We start from the raw sequence: 17,276 nt of genomic DNA on the forward strand, positions 1-17,276 counted from the left end.
TACTTACTTACTTGTATTTTTATTTTAAAATAGATATTAAATATATTCCTACAGTAGTTTTACCTTATGATCTGAATAAATCCTGCACCATCTTTGTCTTTAAATGTACTTTAATTGTGTAGTTCTTACACCTTTAATCTCATGTAACTCGAAAAAAAAATCATCATCATCATGAAAGTCCGTGAGTTTAAAACTTAAAAGAAATCCAACTTTAATAGTTTTTATGCTGTGAAGCTCAAATATCCGAGCCTGGGCTGAGCGCCTGAACGCACCACGGCGGTAGCCTACAGAGGGGCAGTGACGTGGAGAGCAGCAGAGCTCGCGCAGCGCAGACGAGGCTCGGTTCAGTCCGGACTTCACGGAGGACCGTCAGCACCGGGACCGTCAGCCAGGGAGTGAATACGCGCCGTTAGTCGCCTGAAGTACCCGGGAACAGCAGCGGGAGACCCCGGGGAGCAGCACGGATACACCCGCGGGCACATGGAAACGATATGTAGCTGGAAACTCGGCGGCGGACTGAAGCAAAGTTTGACCGGAGAGGAGGCGAAGTGAGCGGCGAGACAAACATGCTCACCCCGGTGCTGGCCTCCCTGCTGCCGCTCCTGCTCCTCTGTCGGATCTCTATCTGCCAGTACTCAAGCGACCAGTGCAGCTGGAAGGGCAGGTGAGCTCCAGCGACATGTTTGTTTTCAAATATAGTGTTAAATATTAATTTAAAAATGTTTGTAAGAAAGTTTGAAAGTGAGATTTATGAAGAGAGAGAGAGAAGAAGAGGCAGGAATGAACCCAAATACACGTTTTATTATAATTATCATAAAGTTTATCAAGTTTATTAGTTTTTATTAAATGTTAAAGGAGATTAAAAGCTCAAAAGTTAAGCAGACACTTGAGTTTTGGTTTGACTTTATGAATGACCGATACACAAAAATCTGAGTAACACATGTGTGCTTACTGTTTGGATCAATATGGACTTTTTTTCACATTTTTAATTATTATTTTTCTGACACCACGTAATCAAATGTTGCCTTAAAATCTCAGTTATTATTCTGATTTGGGCATTTTTTAATCAAAGGGTTGGGTTGGAATAAGAGCTAGGATTGTTTTCACGATTAATCAATAAGTTGTTAAAACGTGAAAAAAGCTTCAAAGTTTCATTAAATTGATTAAATTGTCCAACTAACACCCCAAAACCCCAAGAACTCTTTATTTACTATCAAAAAAGACAAAGAAAAGCTGCAAATTCTCATATTTTAAGAAGCTGGAACCATAAAACGATTGCCAATGAATCCTCTTACAATCAACCGATCGATTAATCAACTAATCGTTGCATCTCAAGCAACAAAAAGAGGCGCACACAGACTCGTACTGCGAGTATTTCTCAGATCCTCAAACCTCAGGCAGCTTTAAAAACTGGAAAAAAGTTTCACCTCCCATCAAACATCTGCTGAAATCTGTTTTGCACTTGAGAAAAGCTGCGCCTCAAATAGTGCGGTTTTGTTTTTTGTTTTTTTTTTTCATCCTCCGAGTCAGGAGGGGTCGGCCATATTCTGTACTTTGAGCTCTTAACCAATAATCTGTTGTTCATTAGTGAGCCTCTTGACTAATCTCCTTTAATTGCATGCAGAAGTGATGAAGTTAGAAGGGGGGACTTAATTAGAGGCGTGCTGAGGAGAGTCCTGGTTGCGGGGCCGGCGGCGGCTGCATATGTTCAGCATGTGCCGCGGGGTTATAGCTTTTTAGATTTGTGGCACATTTGAATTTCAGCATCTCATTTTCAGGAAACCGGGCGTTTCTCCTCCCAGAGTCAAACCGCTAGCTTGGCATGCGCATGCTGGTAGACTGCTGATGGCTTCCTGCCTCTGGCTTTGCCACAGAATGACTGACAGCCTCGGAGTTTTTCAAACCCTGACCAGGCATTAAGTTCTGGAGGGAGTCATTTGGTCATGCTGGCGCCAGAGTCCGAAGTGCTGCCCGGACAAGTCTCTTCCAGTCTCTTTGGTGGCTTGAAAGCGAGGGGAGGTTCGGTGCGTGACCTGCATTTGCACTTGCATGCAGCGGGCCCAGCTACTGTTGCTGCCGTTGTCTGCCCAGAAGCCCCTGTGTTCCTCCATTCATCCATCTCTGCTTCCAAACTCTTCCCAAAGGCAGCATGCCAGTGGTGCGTTTTTGCCAGAGCTCTGGGAGGAACAATGTGGTGGAGGTGGGGGGAGATGTGTCGGAGCTGAGGTCATTTTGGCTGCTCCGGCTCGTGACTGGTCATGCAGCCAGTCTTGCGCGCAGACGGCCTTTTTAATGCTTCGGGAGGAATGCGGTCTAATGTCCTCGCGGCGTGCCAGAGGTCTTCACCTTGGTCGGTTAAGTCGGCGTATAAATGACCAGAAAATCATTTTTAGACTACTGAATAATCCCTTTATGCTGCATGAAAAAGGGGGGAAAAAGGTTCAGCGTGAGTTTGGAAAAAAAAGCTTTCACATTCTTGGGTTTCTCTAATCACACATTTTTTTCCAAAGAGATCTTTCAAGGTTTGATGTCGGCTCACCTCACTCCTTCTCTTTCCTCCCAGCGGTCTGACTCATGAAGGCCACGCCAGAGACGTGGAGCAGGTGTACCTGCGCTGCTCTCAGGGCTCCCTGGAGTGGCTCTACCCCACGGGCGCCATCATCGTCAACCTCCGACCCAACATGGTGTCCCCGGCCGCCGCCCGCCTCTCCGTCTGCATCAAACCCTCTGCGGACTCCAGAGGCACCAACATCTACCTGGACCGCAACGGCAAGCTGCGGCTGCTGCTGCGCGAGCAGGACCAGGCTCAGGGCAAGGTGCAGTGCTTCAGCATCCAGGAGGGGGCGCTCTTCATCGAGGCCGTCCCGCACATGGACATCAGCCGGCGGATCACGGCGTTCCAGTACGAGCTGGTCAGCGACAGGCTGGGACCGGAGGCACACACAGCGGGCGGTAAGACGCAGCTCCATTATGATGCTTGTACAGCACGATAATAAAGGAACAGTTCACCTGAAAAATGAGAAGTTGAGTCTTTTCATCTGGTCATGGTCGTGGAGCATCGAGGCTCACATGCTGATGGAAAGTCAGTTGTTGTCCACAAGACTTTTCTCTGGAGCTTCACAGCAAACCAGCGTTGCAGCGTTCTCCTGAACCACTGAAGCAGATGAGACGTCGAAAAATAACCCAAAAGAAACATAAAATGGCTCCATACTGCTCGTCCAACTAAAATCTGGAAGCTTTGAGATCCTGAAAATTGATTTTAAAAGATGTTATTTTCACCCTCAAAGCCAATCAAACTCCACATCAGACGGGGTGTAAGCAAATACTTTTAGTTTAGCTCCTACTGTGAAGATATCTTTTAAAAAATTGGGGATTTTGGGGCTTTCAGAGATTTGGCAGAGGAGCTGCAAGGAGCCATTTTATGTTTCTCTTTGTTATTTGTGTTGTTTTTGACTTGAAACAAGTAAACTTCGATAGTTCAGGACTACATTTTCATTTGTAGGTGAACTGTTCCTTTACTTGTCTTCTATTTCGGCTTAGTCAACCTTTTTTTTTCTAAAGGTCTCCAGACTCTTGAATGATTCCCTCCAGGACTGGGCTCCTTTGTGCTCTGTCCTCTGTGGTGTTCGTGTGCTGCTCTGCACTAAATGCAGCCATCTACTGGTGGAAACTTTTATTAAGTTGGACTCTAATAGTAGGAAACTGAACATTTGCTCCAACGAAGTGCTAATACTGGAGCCAAAGTCCATGTCTCTGGTAGCAATGTTGTACATTTTTTGGTTCTGGGAGAATGTATCTGTAAAACCTTCGAATCCGAAGCCTTTCAATCTTATATAAATGTGTTTTTTTAAGGATGAAATGTTCATATTTGAGCTCATTTCACAACCGTCCACACTTGATCTGACTTGGCTCTGAGCTTGGATTGTTTCTTTTTTTCTTTTTTTTAAAAAATTCTGTGTGTGGAGGGGCACAGCCAAACAGAGGGCCTCCGTCGAAAAACAGCCGTGTATTTTCACGCTGCGTACCTGCCAAACCTGCAGAGTGTCAAGCTGCGCCGGGTTACTGTGTTTTTTTTTTCCGAACTAAAAGCAAAATACGAGCGGTATCGGGCCCACATCTGTTTTTACGGCTCTCTGGGTTCACATATCCCCATCCTGCGTCATGATTTGGCACAGCGCAGAGAGAAGAGAGAGCGAGGGTTCGACGCAGAGCGGCGAGCGTGGAGTTGTTTTGACCACATTAGTGCGCTCTGCTCGGCGCTGCAGTATAATCCTGGCTGTGTGATGTGGCTTGAGAGATAGCGCTGGGATGATTCACAAAGACAGTGGTCTCGTGTCATCCCGAAGCCCGAACTCGTTGGATTGATTGCTCCTCTTTGCCTCTCATCTTTTTCTTTTTTTTTTTTCTCCTGTCCTCTCCCTTCCTTCTTCTTCTCTCTGACCCGCTGTGCTGGGATTGAGTTGCTCACCGTCAGGCTGGAATGTGTCTCCAGCCAGATGTTGGGAGGACCTTCTCGGTTCATATAGGCTTATTCCCCCCCACACACTCTTTCTTTCTTCTCTCGCCGTCACTCCCTCGCCTTTCAGCTCACTTAAATTATTCTCCCTCTCAGCCTCACAATTTCCTACCTCTCCTTTCTTGTCTATTTATCATTCCTGTATTTTCCTTTTTCATTCCTCTCCCCTTCATATATCTTCTGTCTCCCTCTCCCGGCTGTTTGAAGTGGTTTTCGTCTGTGCCGAGTGGTATTAGCGAGTTGTGCTCCATTACAGAGGAATGCGGCAGGGTCCAGATGTTGCAGGGACACTTACATGGCGCTCCCTCCCCTCTCTTCACCACTCGTCCCATCCTTCATCCCTCCCCGCCCCTGTGAAGTGGTTCTGATCAGAGTGGCGCTGCATGTGCACAGGGCCAGAGCGAGATGCTGACTCGGCTCTCAGCCCATTCCTGTGGTTCTGTTTCATGTCTGACATGTGAGCCCGGCTCTGCTCGGCTCTGCTCTGCTCTGCTCTGCTGCAGAGGAAAGGAAAAAACAGCCCTGGGTGGGTTTAGGCCTCGGCTCTGGTGCTGTGGCGGCACGTATGCAGCTTCACTTCAAAGGGCCTTTGCTCCGGGCTCGGGGCGAGGTCGGCCCCTCTGAAGTGTCCCGGCTCTCCAGCTGTTCTTAAGCCATCCGAGCTTGTGGCTGTTTGACCTCTGACCTCTGCGATGATGCAGTCAGCGCCTGGTGTTGCTACACAACATGACCTAAGACATGCTCACCCCTCACCCCCAAACCCTCAACTTCAGACGGGCTGGCTTAAAATAAGCTGCAGCTTCGCTCCTGCAAACTCAGAACTGTAATATCACGTGACCACAAAGGTTGTTAAAATGATCCTCCTCAAATTTCTCTCTTGTTCTTTCACTACAGCATTTTTAATAACTAGATGCTTAAATCACACGGATGAGATAAGACTTCATTGATCCTACACTGGGGAAACTCACTTGTCAAACTGTTGAATCAGATTCTTAATGAAAACCCTGAAACCACCCAGAGCATCTTTGGCACTCGTCTATCGAGCATCAGAGCCCAAAGGACACTAAAAGGCGACACTGACCCGACAAAAGTTAGTCTGGAGTTGAGCTAAACTGGATTAATTTTCACCGGGTTTAACAAAATGAAAGTTATCATCCCTTCATGCTTCACACGAGTGTTGCTGTTGTCTCTCGGTCTCAGGAGTGAAGCTGCTGTCATCTGGTTTTCAGTCTTTGAACAGCCAGACTAATCTACAGCGCTCTCCAGCTCTCTGACTCCACCTGAGTTAACACTTTTAATCACTCTTCCCTCTGATTTTATGGACGGACGCCCGCTGCTGCTCCACCCTCAGCTCTCTGCTGACTCGACACCCTCCCTCCCTCCCCCCTTCTCAAACCACAGCAGATCCAGGGCTAATAAAGGCGTTCTGCTCAGGCTAGCCACAGGACCACCTGAGTCAACTAATCATCGACTTGACTGCTCTCATTTAGGGCCCTTTCTCCTGTTGTAAAGCTCTCAGGAGGCTTTAAAAGTAGTTTGTAGAGGCTATTTCACTTTTTTTGTGTTGTTTTTTTTTTTACCCTGAGGTATTTTCCCTCCAGCTCTGAGAGCAAGGCATCATTTTATTGTTCTAGACTTTTATCTGGTAAAGTTGTGCTCAATTTCGTCTCATCTGCCTCCTTTTCTGAAGTTTCTGCTGAAGCGCTCACAGATCTCAGGTCAGATCTGTAGCCTCTCCTCGTTCCTCTTCATCTGGTCCTTGTTTGTCATGGAGCGTAAAGGCTGTTCCTCTCGCGGTGGGGAAGCTGACCCAACAGCCCCCACGAGCATTAAACGCTCTTTCTCTTTTGTGTTTTTTTCGTTCTTTCTTGGTGAGCAATGATTAAAGGAACATTTCACCCAAAAAATTTGATTTCAGTCTTACTATCTATTATATTTTCAGTGGTGAAGGTTCGCAGACCACAAAACATTTCTTGAGCTTAAACTGAATAAATCTCCACCTGTTTCGTTTTTAAGGAGAATGTTTTGCTCGAAAGTTTTGTGGATTATAGAACTTCACCCGCATTCCTTCGGGATGAGTAGATAATGACTTAGATTTTCATTTTTAGGTGAACTAATCCTTTATTAACATCAGCTCTGTTTGGTGTTAGAAAATCAAAGCTCATGACAGCTGATTCGTGCTCTGCCGTCTTTGTGAATAAATAATGCGGCGCTGAAAACAACTCTGACCCCAGTCGTGGAGTGTGTGTTGAGAGGAGCACTCGACCGCAGCTGTGTGTTTGTGGAAGTTGTACTTAACTGGAAAGTTGTGGATGTGTCGACAAGATTTTTATCGTGCTGTAAGACCAGTAGTGAGAAAGAAATTATGGACTTTTCGTGTTTCTGTTTGTGTGCTCGACCAAATCTTTGGCACCATCCTCATCCTCCGTCTGTCTTTATTTCCATGCAGCGCCCTGTCAGCCCTGCAGCGACGCTGAGATGCTTCTAGCAGTCTGCACCAATGACTTTGGTAAGTGAAAACACTGTTTGGGAGAATTATAGGCTTCCTCCTGGTGTGCAGAAGCTTCCAGTGAAAACATTCTGCTGTAGCATGAAATATAGCCAGCACCAGTATCTAAATCTCGTCTTCCTGTTGGTGCTTTCAGTGGCGCGGGGCAGCATGAAGAAGGTGGAGCAGGAGGAGGAGCACACCACCGTCACCGTGGAGCTCAGCCGCCTCTACAGACAGAAGGTCCAGGTCTTCGTGTCGGGAGGCGTGAGGGTACGGAGCTGGACCGGCCGCATCAAGATGCCCCTGCAGTGTGGGGTGAGAGCCGGCGAGGGCGAGTTCCTCTTCACGGGGACGGTGAGGTTCGGGGAGGCCTGGATGAGCTGCGCGCCGCGTTACAAAGACTTCCTGCGGTTGTACGACGAGGCGCAGCAGCACGGGACCAACCCCTGTCACGTGGACACGGACTGAACATGTTACCTGCTCACGCTTGGATATAAGACAAGTCCTCACTGGGTGGCGAGGAGAGCTGAACCAGGACTGACGCAGCCTCCCTCCTCTCCTGCTGTCTCGTGACTGTGGAGACAAAGACTGGAGCTCCTGAATGTTGCCAAGCAGCTCGCTGGATGGACTCGAGAGTCGAAACTTGATGCGATGTGGAATGTGTTCGGACTGCCCTGTATCTCGCAGACGAGGAACTCCCAGGTGTTTAAATGTAGCAAAAACTTTTGTGTTTTAATGTGTATAAAATGTGAATGAACGTTGTATATTTTGAAGCTCTGCGTTGCTTTGTACAAAGCTCGATGTACAGTCCTGAAGTTATTTCTTATGACAGAAATGTAAAAAGTGAAAAGCCTCTTATTTTTATTTTTGTTTAAAAAATGATTCGCAATTTAATGCCTGGAAATGTGTTTTGTTTTTTTTATTTTAATTCTATTCAGGCCGTTCAATTGTAAAAAAAACAAAAACAAACCAAAAAAAAGCAAGAACGTGTTTTTTTTTTTTGCCTTGAGAATAAAAGCTTTTTATTCCTTGGAACAGAGTTGATGTCTGTGATGTTTACATGTGAAATAAATGGTGTTTTGGGGACTTTGATTTGGAAGACGCACTGAATACGATGGAACACAAATATTTTCTCAATGAATCGATTTTAGTTAATATCAGAAAATGGAGAAAAATGTCAACAAGCGTTTCAGAAAATCTCAAGATGACGTCCTCAGGTGTCTTGTTTTGTCAGAGGATTAAAGAAATCACACTTTTACTGCATTTTTGCCATTTTAAGTCCAATCAAGTGATAAATAATCACTAGTTGCAGCCATAATTAGCAGACAGCTCACCCCAGACTCTGACCTGTGGTGCTGCTCATCAGTCTGGATGGTTTTGGTGCGAGCTGCTGAGTTTTGGAGGTATAAGCGATGAAGATGTCTGCTTACTCGCCGATATAATGGAACCAGATGCCACTCGGCCAAAAATTCAAATTGAGAAACTCAGCAGCAACGTTTCCTTCCATAAATCATGATCTGGTTCCTAAAATAACCCACCGAGTTTGTTCTGAGCGGATTCATGTAGGAACTATTTTCTCCTCGCGTCATCGCGCAGGAGGAAGTTGACATCCAGTCACGTACGAGAGGCTAGCTAACGTTACCGCTCAGCTATGAACCCAAACTCAGACGTGTGTAGCCTCCGTTATAACGCTCGCAGTGGTGCTAAGGGGTTATTTTTTCCCCCTCGCTCCTCTGCTGGAATAGAAACACTCATATGATGTGCATTAGCCTCCTCTCCAAGCTTCACCTCAGCCTGAAGCTGGGACCGTCTGCCAGGGGGTAACGGAGAGATTGATATCAGAGAGCTGGAGTGGATTCCTCTCCGCTGGTTCCTGTGGTGATGGGGGTGGCAGCGTGTCAAGGTCAATGTGAAAGGCCTCTTTGTTCCGAGCGCAGCAGCCTGGTATGAGAGCTGAGGACTGAAGACAGACCTGAATACAGCCCTGTGACTGAGGGCACGCAGCGCCGAGCAGCGCTCTCCAACCACGCTCCACGTTTTGACTGGCATGTGCGACCCTGCAGAAGGCTATTTTTCATTTTCATCAGCTCAAATGAAAACACACGAGGAGCGAGTCAGCTGACTGGAGCTGGTCGGGCCCGTTCAGATGACATCCAGTTTGCAGCCGAGGCTCCTTGTTTTGTTTTGTTTTTTTGTCCGGAAACGCCTAGAAAAGGCCTTTTCAATAAGTTGCCCCACACTCAGACAATCGCTCCTCCAGACGCCCGTGCATTGAATCGAACGTCTGAATTCCAGCTGAAAGACAAGCGGACCCGGAATTGCTCACTGGGAAATGCAAACAGAGTTTCTATGGCGACGATGCCTTACTGTGAACCTTCTCGCTCAGGAGGAGGAGGAGGAGGAGGAAGAGGAGGGTCATTACTTGGCTGTTTGATTCTTCGCCCCCTCCTCCTCCAGCTGTCCTGGTCATCAGGCCTCCCCCTCCTCTTCTTCTTCTTCTTCTTCTTCTTCCTCTCAGCTGCTGCTGACAGATGCACAAAAGTGTTTCGTGTGACTCCACAGCAACGCGATCGATACCTCGATCAGAGTCCAGAGGTGTTGACGATGTTCTCTGAGGTGTTTTATTGAAACAAGTAGTCCAGAGTTTCTTTCAGTCCTGGTCCTGCCCTCCATGTTTTAGATGTTTCCTCGCCTCAACACACGTGATTCAAATGATCAGCTCGACGAGCTCGTTGAATCAGGTGTGTTGAGGCCCCTAAAAACAACAGACTGCTGCTCAGGTAAGCAGATCGGTGCATGAAAGGAGAAACTCTTGACCCTGTTGCTGTAACATCCATGAATCCCGTCATGTAGTGCCGCTTTCTCCTTATTTTTCTCCATTTGCAGCATTTCACCTGACATCTTCCTGATTTGAGGTGGACGTATTAGCGAGAGCGATGTCAAGAAATGCCGCTTTAAAGCTTAAAGAGCTGTTTCCTTTTGGCCATCAGCTTGGTTTTTCTCTGCGGTGTGTTCAAGTGCAGCTTTGTTTTTTTGGCCCGAGACACAGAAGAACAACAACGATCAGCTACTATTTCGGTAACTGATTACTCATTTAAAATATTTCCTCCGGCCAATATGCCAAGCGCTCAGTGGTTTTTCTGCTCAAATAGAGAAATTCACTACTCCACTAAACTTTAAAAATTTTGGTTTTGGACTTTTTGGAGAACAAAACACATGAATTCTTCGATTTCATGAGCCAGACGGGAGAAAAAGACTAAAAGTTGCGAGAAAACAGATATTTTGTTCCGTCTCTTGTCACTCGCACTGCTTTAAGCTTTTTTCTGTATTTAAAATGAAATAAAACATAGAAGAATGTTTCATAAGCGACATTTAATCAGATTTTATTGAAGAGGTTCATTTTAATCTAGACAATTATGGAATTGGTTTCACGGGCGAGGTCAGTCTGAGCTGTACGACCAGTTGAGACGGACCAGTTCAAACCAGACGCTGAATATGAAGAAGTCTTTTGTGCTCGTCGGTGTGATTCAGCCAGAAGTCAGTGCATGGTCATCTCGTGGGAGGAATTAAAAGAAAAGAAAGGAAGAAGAAAAAGGAAAGGAAAGAAAAGCAGGACTGTTGAAAACCAAAGTGCACGGTCACAAAGAGAAGGGCGAAGAGCAGGAGGACGCCGGCGGAGAGGAGCTCAGAGCGGTGGCTAATATCTTATGCCTCTTTGGGAAGTGCTGGAATGTGAGGAATGTGTTGACTTCACACACACACACACACACACACACACACTCAAGCGTGTGCAGCATCCCCCCGCCTGCCTTGATTAGCTGGAATCAATAGAGTCTCTGTGGTTTACTGAGTGTGTGTGTGTGTGTGTATGTCTGCATTGTGCACGTGGCCCTAAACCCCAGCACACATAAACACACCGCCCCGGCAGCGAGATAGCCGCCACCCACACCGAGCCGCAGCTGCAGGCCCGACACCTCCGATCTGACCCGACTGAGCCCGGACGCTTCTGGACGCGGCCTCGCACGCTGCAGGCGGCCCGTCAGACATCAGGGTTCAAATCCGACCGGTTTAAACCAAAGAAACAAAGAATATTCTTCAGTTTCTTAGTGATATGTTTGTTTTATTGACGTCAGGATTGCAGGGTCACCTGTTGCTCTGCTTCAGATCAGGACCTGGACTTTGCGGTCTTCGAAGGCGAGTCCATTGGAGACCTTGTTAACAGTGTCAGCCGTCAGTCTAGCCTTAGAAGCATTTCCTGGTTCCGTCACCAGATGTTTTACCCTTGTGTCACGATATTTGCCGCCCAGGCCCGTCAAAATGAAGATCTACGTCATGCGATGTCGCTATTTTCTCTCTTTCTTTCTCTTTTATGGGCGGGCAAAGAATCCTGGGATATGTGAGGCCATGAAGGATAGTAGCGGTGCATCCTCCAGAAACAGGGAAAAGAAGGAGCATTTGTGGGCTGCATCTGGAGGAGCCTTCAGATTAGGACAGCCTCCACGTGGCGTAGTGATATAATTGACCTTCAAATACTCCTCCAAAGGATGCAGACCCTGAATTGAGACACAAGTGAGTGCTAAAATCATACAATAGTTACATAAAGAAACACATGGAACCTTCTTTACCAACCCAAAAGCAGCAAGAGTTGTTTCTGTGTCCAGTCCCTGTTTGACCATACAACTTAGTAGCCTGAGCCAGAAGAAGATTTAGCTCGTCCAAATAAATAGTGTCCCAGTCTCCAGAATGTCCGACTGCATGCGGTTGCATTTACAGTATGCGAGCTCGTGTCCATTTCTGTCTTTTCTGAGCCACAATAACTCACAATGCGTCTCGCGACTGAGCTGCAGGGTGAGCGCAGACAGACGGCGGCTCGTTGGCTGCGTTACAAATCAGTTTTTGTGACTGAGACGGATGAAAGAGCGAGACTGTCAAAGCTAAAGGAGCACTGTTGTGATGGAACAGCATGAAGCCGGTTGTACACACACTGCATGCAACAGTTTGTATGTTGTGAGGGTGGATACAATATGTACTAGCGGTAGAAAGTAACAAGGATGAGATTTTATAAGCAGCCTGAGAGTAGGTGAATGCTAACATTAGCATGCTAGACGTCTCACAGGGACGATGCTAACAATGGCAGTCGACCCGTCTGACAATCCCAGAGTGACGAGTTGGGATGAGACTCAGAAAATCAACTTTTTCGTTGACACCTTTTTAAAAGACCGGAAGCCAAAGCTGATTGACACAAAAGTCCTATTTTCTGCAGCAACAGCTTAATTTCCAGCCAACTTTAACTGTATTACTTTAAGCCACAAAATGTGGTTAGTTGTCCAGAATTATAAAAAGAGCAGTATCATCTTTGCAGCCATCCACAGGTCTTTTACAAAATGTACGAACTTTGTCCATTTAGGGAGAGAGAAAGATGCCTGAAGGAGGTTGTAAAGGAAATAAAATAAAAATCAAAAAGTCTGGCTCGAGAGAGAAAAAAGAGAAACCATGACAGGGTGATTTATTTAAAAACCACACAAAGTCTGGACACGACGGCTTTACATATTTGACCCACCCATTTTTCTGAAGACAGAGAGAAATCTAATCCTCCATCACTTAAATATACATTCCTCCATCTATATACTCTCAACAAGGAGGAAGGAGGTTTGCAAATCCCTCAGACTTCATGGAGTTTCCAGTAAGAGTGAACTGACTTCTGTTTGACTCGTCTTCACAGAGCGATGTGGAAACTGGGCGTCACGGCTATGTTGCCAGCGTGGCTTGAAAAAAATCCTCACTGTGTCTTTTTAAAAAATTTTTGTATCCGAGTAGCTCAAAAAAAACCTTTAAATCTAGGAAGTTTTTCCCGATTCGAGCCCGATGAAGATGAACACATCAGAACGTCGGGGGGTCAACAAGTCGGTCAGACACCTCACAGAATGCTTATTAATCCCTCGAGGGTCATGAGTTTCCCAGTTCGCAGTTCCTCCTCCTCCTCCTCCTCTCCCTCTGAAGGCCGGATTAAGGACTCTGGTGTTGGGTGTCTCTCGCAAAAAGTGATTGCGGGGTCACAGCGTGGGCCTGCGTGTCTCCATATCAGGTATCAAAGGGAATCTGGGAATTGTGGGCTCAGGCTGAGTAAATGTGTGGCGTGCGTGAAGGAGAACGTTCTCTGGACGATGATCGAGTCGTGACGACCTTTCACTCCGTCCTAAACTTCTGGGATCAAGTCCAGTCGGAACATACAGTAGCAGTCGGTCTGTTGATGAGTCCATACATTTGCTAGAACACTGCCGAGCTTTCTCATGTAAATGCGTGCTGTCTCGGCTGACGTCTGTATTATGACTAATTATTTCTGTTTGTGAATGCTGCAGTCTGCTCCGACAAGACTGTCTCCTTCTTCCCTTTGTCCACCGTCGTCCTCTTTTCTTAATGGGTGAATGTGCGCGGCCGCTGTCGGCTCACATGGCTCCCGGAGGCCACGTCGGGGTGCCCTGTTCGCTCTGCAAACACGCCAATGTCCTCCAGAGTGGGGGGTCCACTGCTGCAATGGAAGCCCCCCTCCACACCATCACCAACGCTCGGCAGCCCAATAACAGAGTTTGGCTCCGAGGACGTCAAGCAAACACGCTGCAAATGGCACTTTTATTTACTTGTCTTTGCGTCCCCCTCCCCCTCCCAACATCCTTCATTTACTGGGATCCGCAGTGCCATTTCCAGGAGCCCCATGGCAACAGCGGGCCTTGTCAACGAGGGGGACAACTTTCTCATGATGTCACCGCGCCATGTGATAGGCGGTCTGCTGCAGAGAGACAGAACTCGCTCTGAGATCCAAATGGTACTGATATTTGGACTTGGGTACCGAGACCTGACCTGTGGATCAGGTTATGTAACCTATAATCTAACAATCTCTTCGTGAATACTCTTGTCAGCGTCTTTAACCTTCAGCACAACCGACTCTGTACAATATGGAGCCTCGGGGTCTAACAAGCGACCTTTAAAAGTGCCGTAAACTCCAATCTAATCCCTCTCAAACAGGTAATTTGTCATCATTTGTTGACTGGCAGACATCCAAGTCTCAGGTTTGTCCCAGGTTAGTTTGTCTTGGGGATAAACTGCTAAATCAAGTTTCAACTCATTTATTTTCTGTCGAGTTGAGTTGCAAGTCATCAAAACAATGACTCTTGTCTGTTGTTACCTGGTTCTTTTGCCATAAAAATAGCTAGAAATCTTCCCAGCATCGCTTATAAATACTGAATCACATCGTATGAACTACTCTCCATCATCACTCGACCCAGAGTAACACGATGCATTGTGATCGGACTGTGACAGAACTTTACACCGATCACAATAACAAAAGCCCGTCTTGACTTCAGCTGTGAATGAACACGTTGTTGCTCATCGCCGCTCGCTGCTTGTGTGATTGTGATAATGCGAGCTGCTCTCAGGCCCGTTTGCACAGTCCACTGAGCACCAGTGGCTGTGAACTCCTCCCTGGCAACCAGGCCGACTCCCATCCCCCCCCCGGTTCTGACCTGTGACCTGTGTCCTGGCCTTCAGATGAGAAGAGGAGAAAAAAAAAAGGTTCCTGTCTGAATCCAGCCATTAAGAGCCTGGAGGAGACGGGGCGTGCCCTCTGGCCTCGAAAAGGAAACGCACATCTTTTGGGCTTTGTGGGGTGACAAAGATCATCAGCCAATGGCGGGACAAGTGCGAGAGCGTGATGGATTGTGCAATTGAACATGTGACGTCTGATGGACGTCTAAATGAGGAGCATAATGGGTCGTGTGATGGATAGGTAGGAAGAGAACACTTAAGATTTTCACACAGAAGCGGATGTGAGCTGTTTGTTTTTTCGGGACAGAGAATGATGGATCGGTTCTCGAGCGAGGCGGACTCAGCAGAAGAGAGAACGGATGCGTCACCATTTTCACATGATGTCTGTTTTTTATTGTCAACTAGGGGATTTTGATCTGACTCGGATATTAAGAAATCAGACGTGTAAATCTCTCCTTTATGTGAACACAAATGGACGACGTATGAAGCGTGGGATCATGGGAGAAACGACAAATCTCTCAGGTGATAAAGTTCACGTGGGAGGAAACGTTTCAAAGTTTTATTCACATTATGTTTAGCCAGTCGCCGACTGACTCTATCTCACTTTAATTCCTTCTTCAAAGTCATCAGTTGAATGATTTAACAGCTTTCATTGATCTTTTTTTAAAAGACCATTAAAAGCTGTTAAATCATCCAAGCGTGCCTCTCCGACATGTTGATGGAAATCCAACCCCCGACGACAGCGAGGCCTAATTCAGGACGGCATCAGAAGAATTTAGCCTCCAAATCATAAACAGCACACAAACTGATTGGATCAGAAAAACAAAACACTCTAATCATCTCCGAGTCAGATATTCTGGGGTCCAATCAGACGTGGACTTCATCACAAAACCATTACAGGGCTGTAAACGAGCGCGCCGAGGTCCGAGTTATGGCAACAGTTATCGAGCGGACAAGTGTCGGCGACAGCTGAGCGGTCAGCTGGGAGAAGAAATGGCTGAGCCGGGGGAAAGTGGAGCCGCGGGGGGTCACGCCATGCACGACTCTGTTCCACTTGGTGGTTCGGCACAGGTGACGGTCGGCGACCCTTAATTTAGAGTTCAGGACCCCGTTGTGTTGCTAGAAAACCTGCCTGCACTCCAACAGGTCAAAGGTCAACCTGATTAATTAACACTGAGGCCGAGCTCTCTGCAACAAGACGACAGAAAGAAAATAAAAACAAGCTGTTTTCTTTAAAATCAAAGGCGATTGTTCGATTAGATATTACAGATATTTACTGAGTTCTCTTCGAGTCGCAGCCTGTTTGAGAGAAAGCCGGTGCAGCAGAATAATCATGAGCCGAGTGCTGCCCGGTTATGATATAACGTGGAGACTTTTAGGAGGGATTATCGCCGCTTTACTGTGGAATGCATAACACGTCTGAGTGGGGGAAATCAGAGAGCGGGGTGGCGGTAACCCTCACAGCGTGCTGACAGAGAAATCTTCTTACGCCTCGCCATCTGAAAAATGTGAGGCTGCTGAAAGAAGTCTTAAGTATTTTCTTTTTTTTTTTTCTTTGAATGCCTCCTGTCCTGCTGGTGTGATTCCAACAAGGCTTTTAATTAAAGAAACGTCGACATGATGTTGTTAGATAATCAGATCAGTGTTACTGGACTGTCTTTATGTTGTCGTCAGTGGGTGGAGTCACTCAAACTGACTTGTGGACAGCTGTATCATGTCTCCTGTGGATCACGGCTGAAGAAGAAATAACCCTGATGATGTCATCAGAGGTGGGACGTTTAGAAAACATTGACGACAGGAGCAATCGAGTTGTTTTCAGCTCAGTAAACGCTGCTGTATATGAGTAAAACACAAGAAACCATCGTTACAAAATAAGACTTAAAATCAAACTTCACATGTTAATGAGTAGTTTAAAACACTCAGCGTATAATTTCTGTGTCAATTAAATCAGTGAACACAGAAGATGTAGTCTGATGAGAGTTACTGGATCATGGGGGATTAGTTTTATTGTTAAACTCTGTTGTTATTTCACTTCCATTTCTTTCTCACTTTGTGACTCTTAAAGCGACAGGTGACTGAATGAAACACACCATTATCTGAATCACATTACAGATTTCTCTGTGTTTGGGATAATGGAAAATTGTTACATATTATTTATTTAAAGTTGTTTTTGCCTAACTCTGAAGAGGCGCTAAATCACTTGAGACGCAATTTATTCTCCAAACAGACTGAAATTAACTTTGATTTCTTGTCCAATCTGCTGCCACGTTTGGATAAAAAAAAATGACAAGGCCGAAACTCCTCAATTCATCCTCTGCTCTTAAAAAATAGATTTAATGTTAATGACATATCCAACCTGGATGACAAATATCCAGTCACCTCACAGATGGTCGTGTTTGTTTATCATAGAGGCATCAGAATTAAACCAAAAACAATACAGCTAAAAGTTCTCAGTAACTTTAGGGTGGTTTTCTTCAGTATTTAGGAAATAGAGATTATTTTCACCTAAAATCAATGTCTAATTTCTCCTGAAACCCTTATAAATTGCAGATAAAGTTAAACCCTTAAAGACAAGTTACTGAATTTATGACATTTTCCCACTTTTACTACCACAGTTAAATTCTCACTCCTCAGAAAAACACTGGTCTGAATAAATGGATTTAATCTGGATTGCAACAGTCAACAGGCCTCTTAGTAAGACCGCTGCTGCCCCCTGCAGGACTATGT

General features: G+C 46.1%; 1 protein-coding gene across 1 annotated transcript; it reads left to right on the forward strand.

The window, feature by feature from the left end:
- Positions 1-287: 287 nt before the first annotated feature.
- Positions 288-7,981, forward strand: metrnla (meteorin like, glial cell differentiation regulator a). The gene is made up of 4 exons (XM_037089998.1): positions 288-664; positions 2,564-2,952; positions 6,966-7,025; positions 7,162-7,981. The coding sequence occupies exons 1-4, from the start codon at positions 567-569 to the stop codon at positions 7,473-7,475; spliced, it is 861 nt and encodes a 286-aa protein (XP_036945893.1). The 5' UTR covers positions 288-566; the 3' UTR covers positions 7,476-7,981.
- Positions 7,982-17,276: the final 9,295 nt, after the last annotated feature.

The sequence above is a fragment of the Acanthopagrus latus genome, chromosome 23, assembly GCF_904848185.1.
Source record: "Acanthopagrus latus isolate v.2019 chromosome 23, fAcaLat1.1, whole genome shotgun sequence".
Taxonomy (NCBI): domain Eukaryota; kingdom Metazoa; phylum Chordata; class Actinopteri; order Spariformes; family Sparidae; genus Acanthopagrus; species Acanthopagrus latus.

What these genes read in the sequence shown, in the direction of transcription:
- metrnla (XM_037089998.1), top strand. Translation starts at nt 567, where the DNA reads ATGCTCACCCCGGTGCTGGCCTCCCTGCTGCCGCTCCTGCTCCTCTGT. An exon ending in CAGTGCAGCTGGAAGGGCAG is followed by an intron (nt 665 to 2,563) that starts GTGAGCTCCAGC and finishes CTTTCCTCCCAG; the next exon opens with CGGTCTGACTCATGAAGGCC. An exon ending in GGAGGCACACACAGCGGGCG is followed by an intron (nt 2,953 to 6,965) that starts GTAAGACGCAGC and finishes ATTTCCATGCAG; the next exon opens with CGCCCTGTCAGCCCTGCAGC.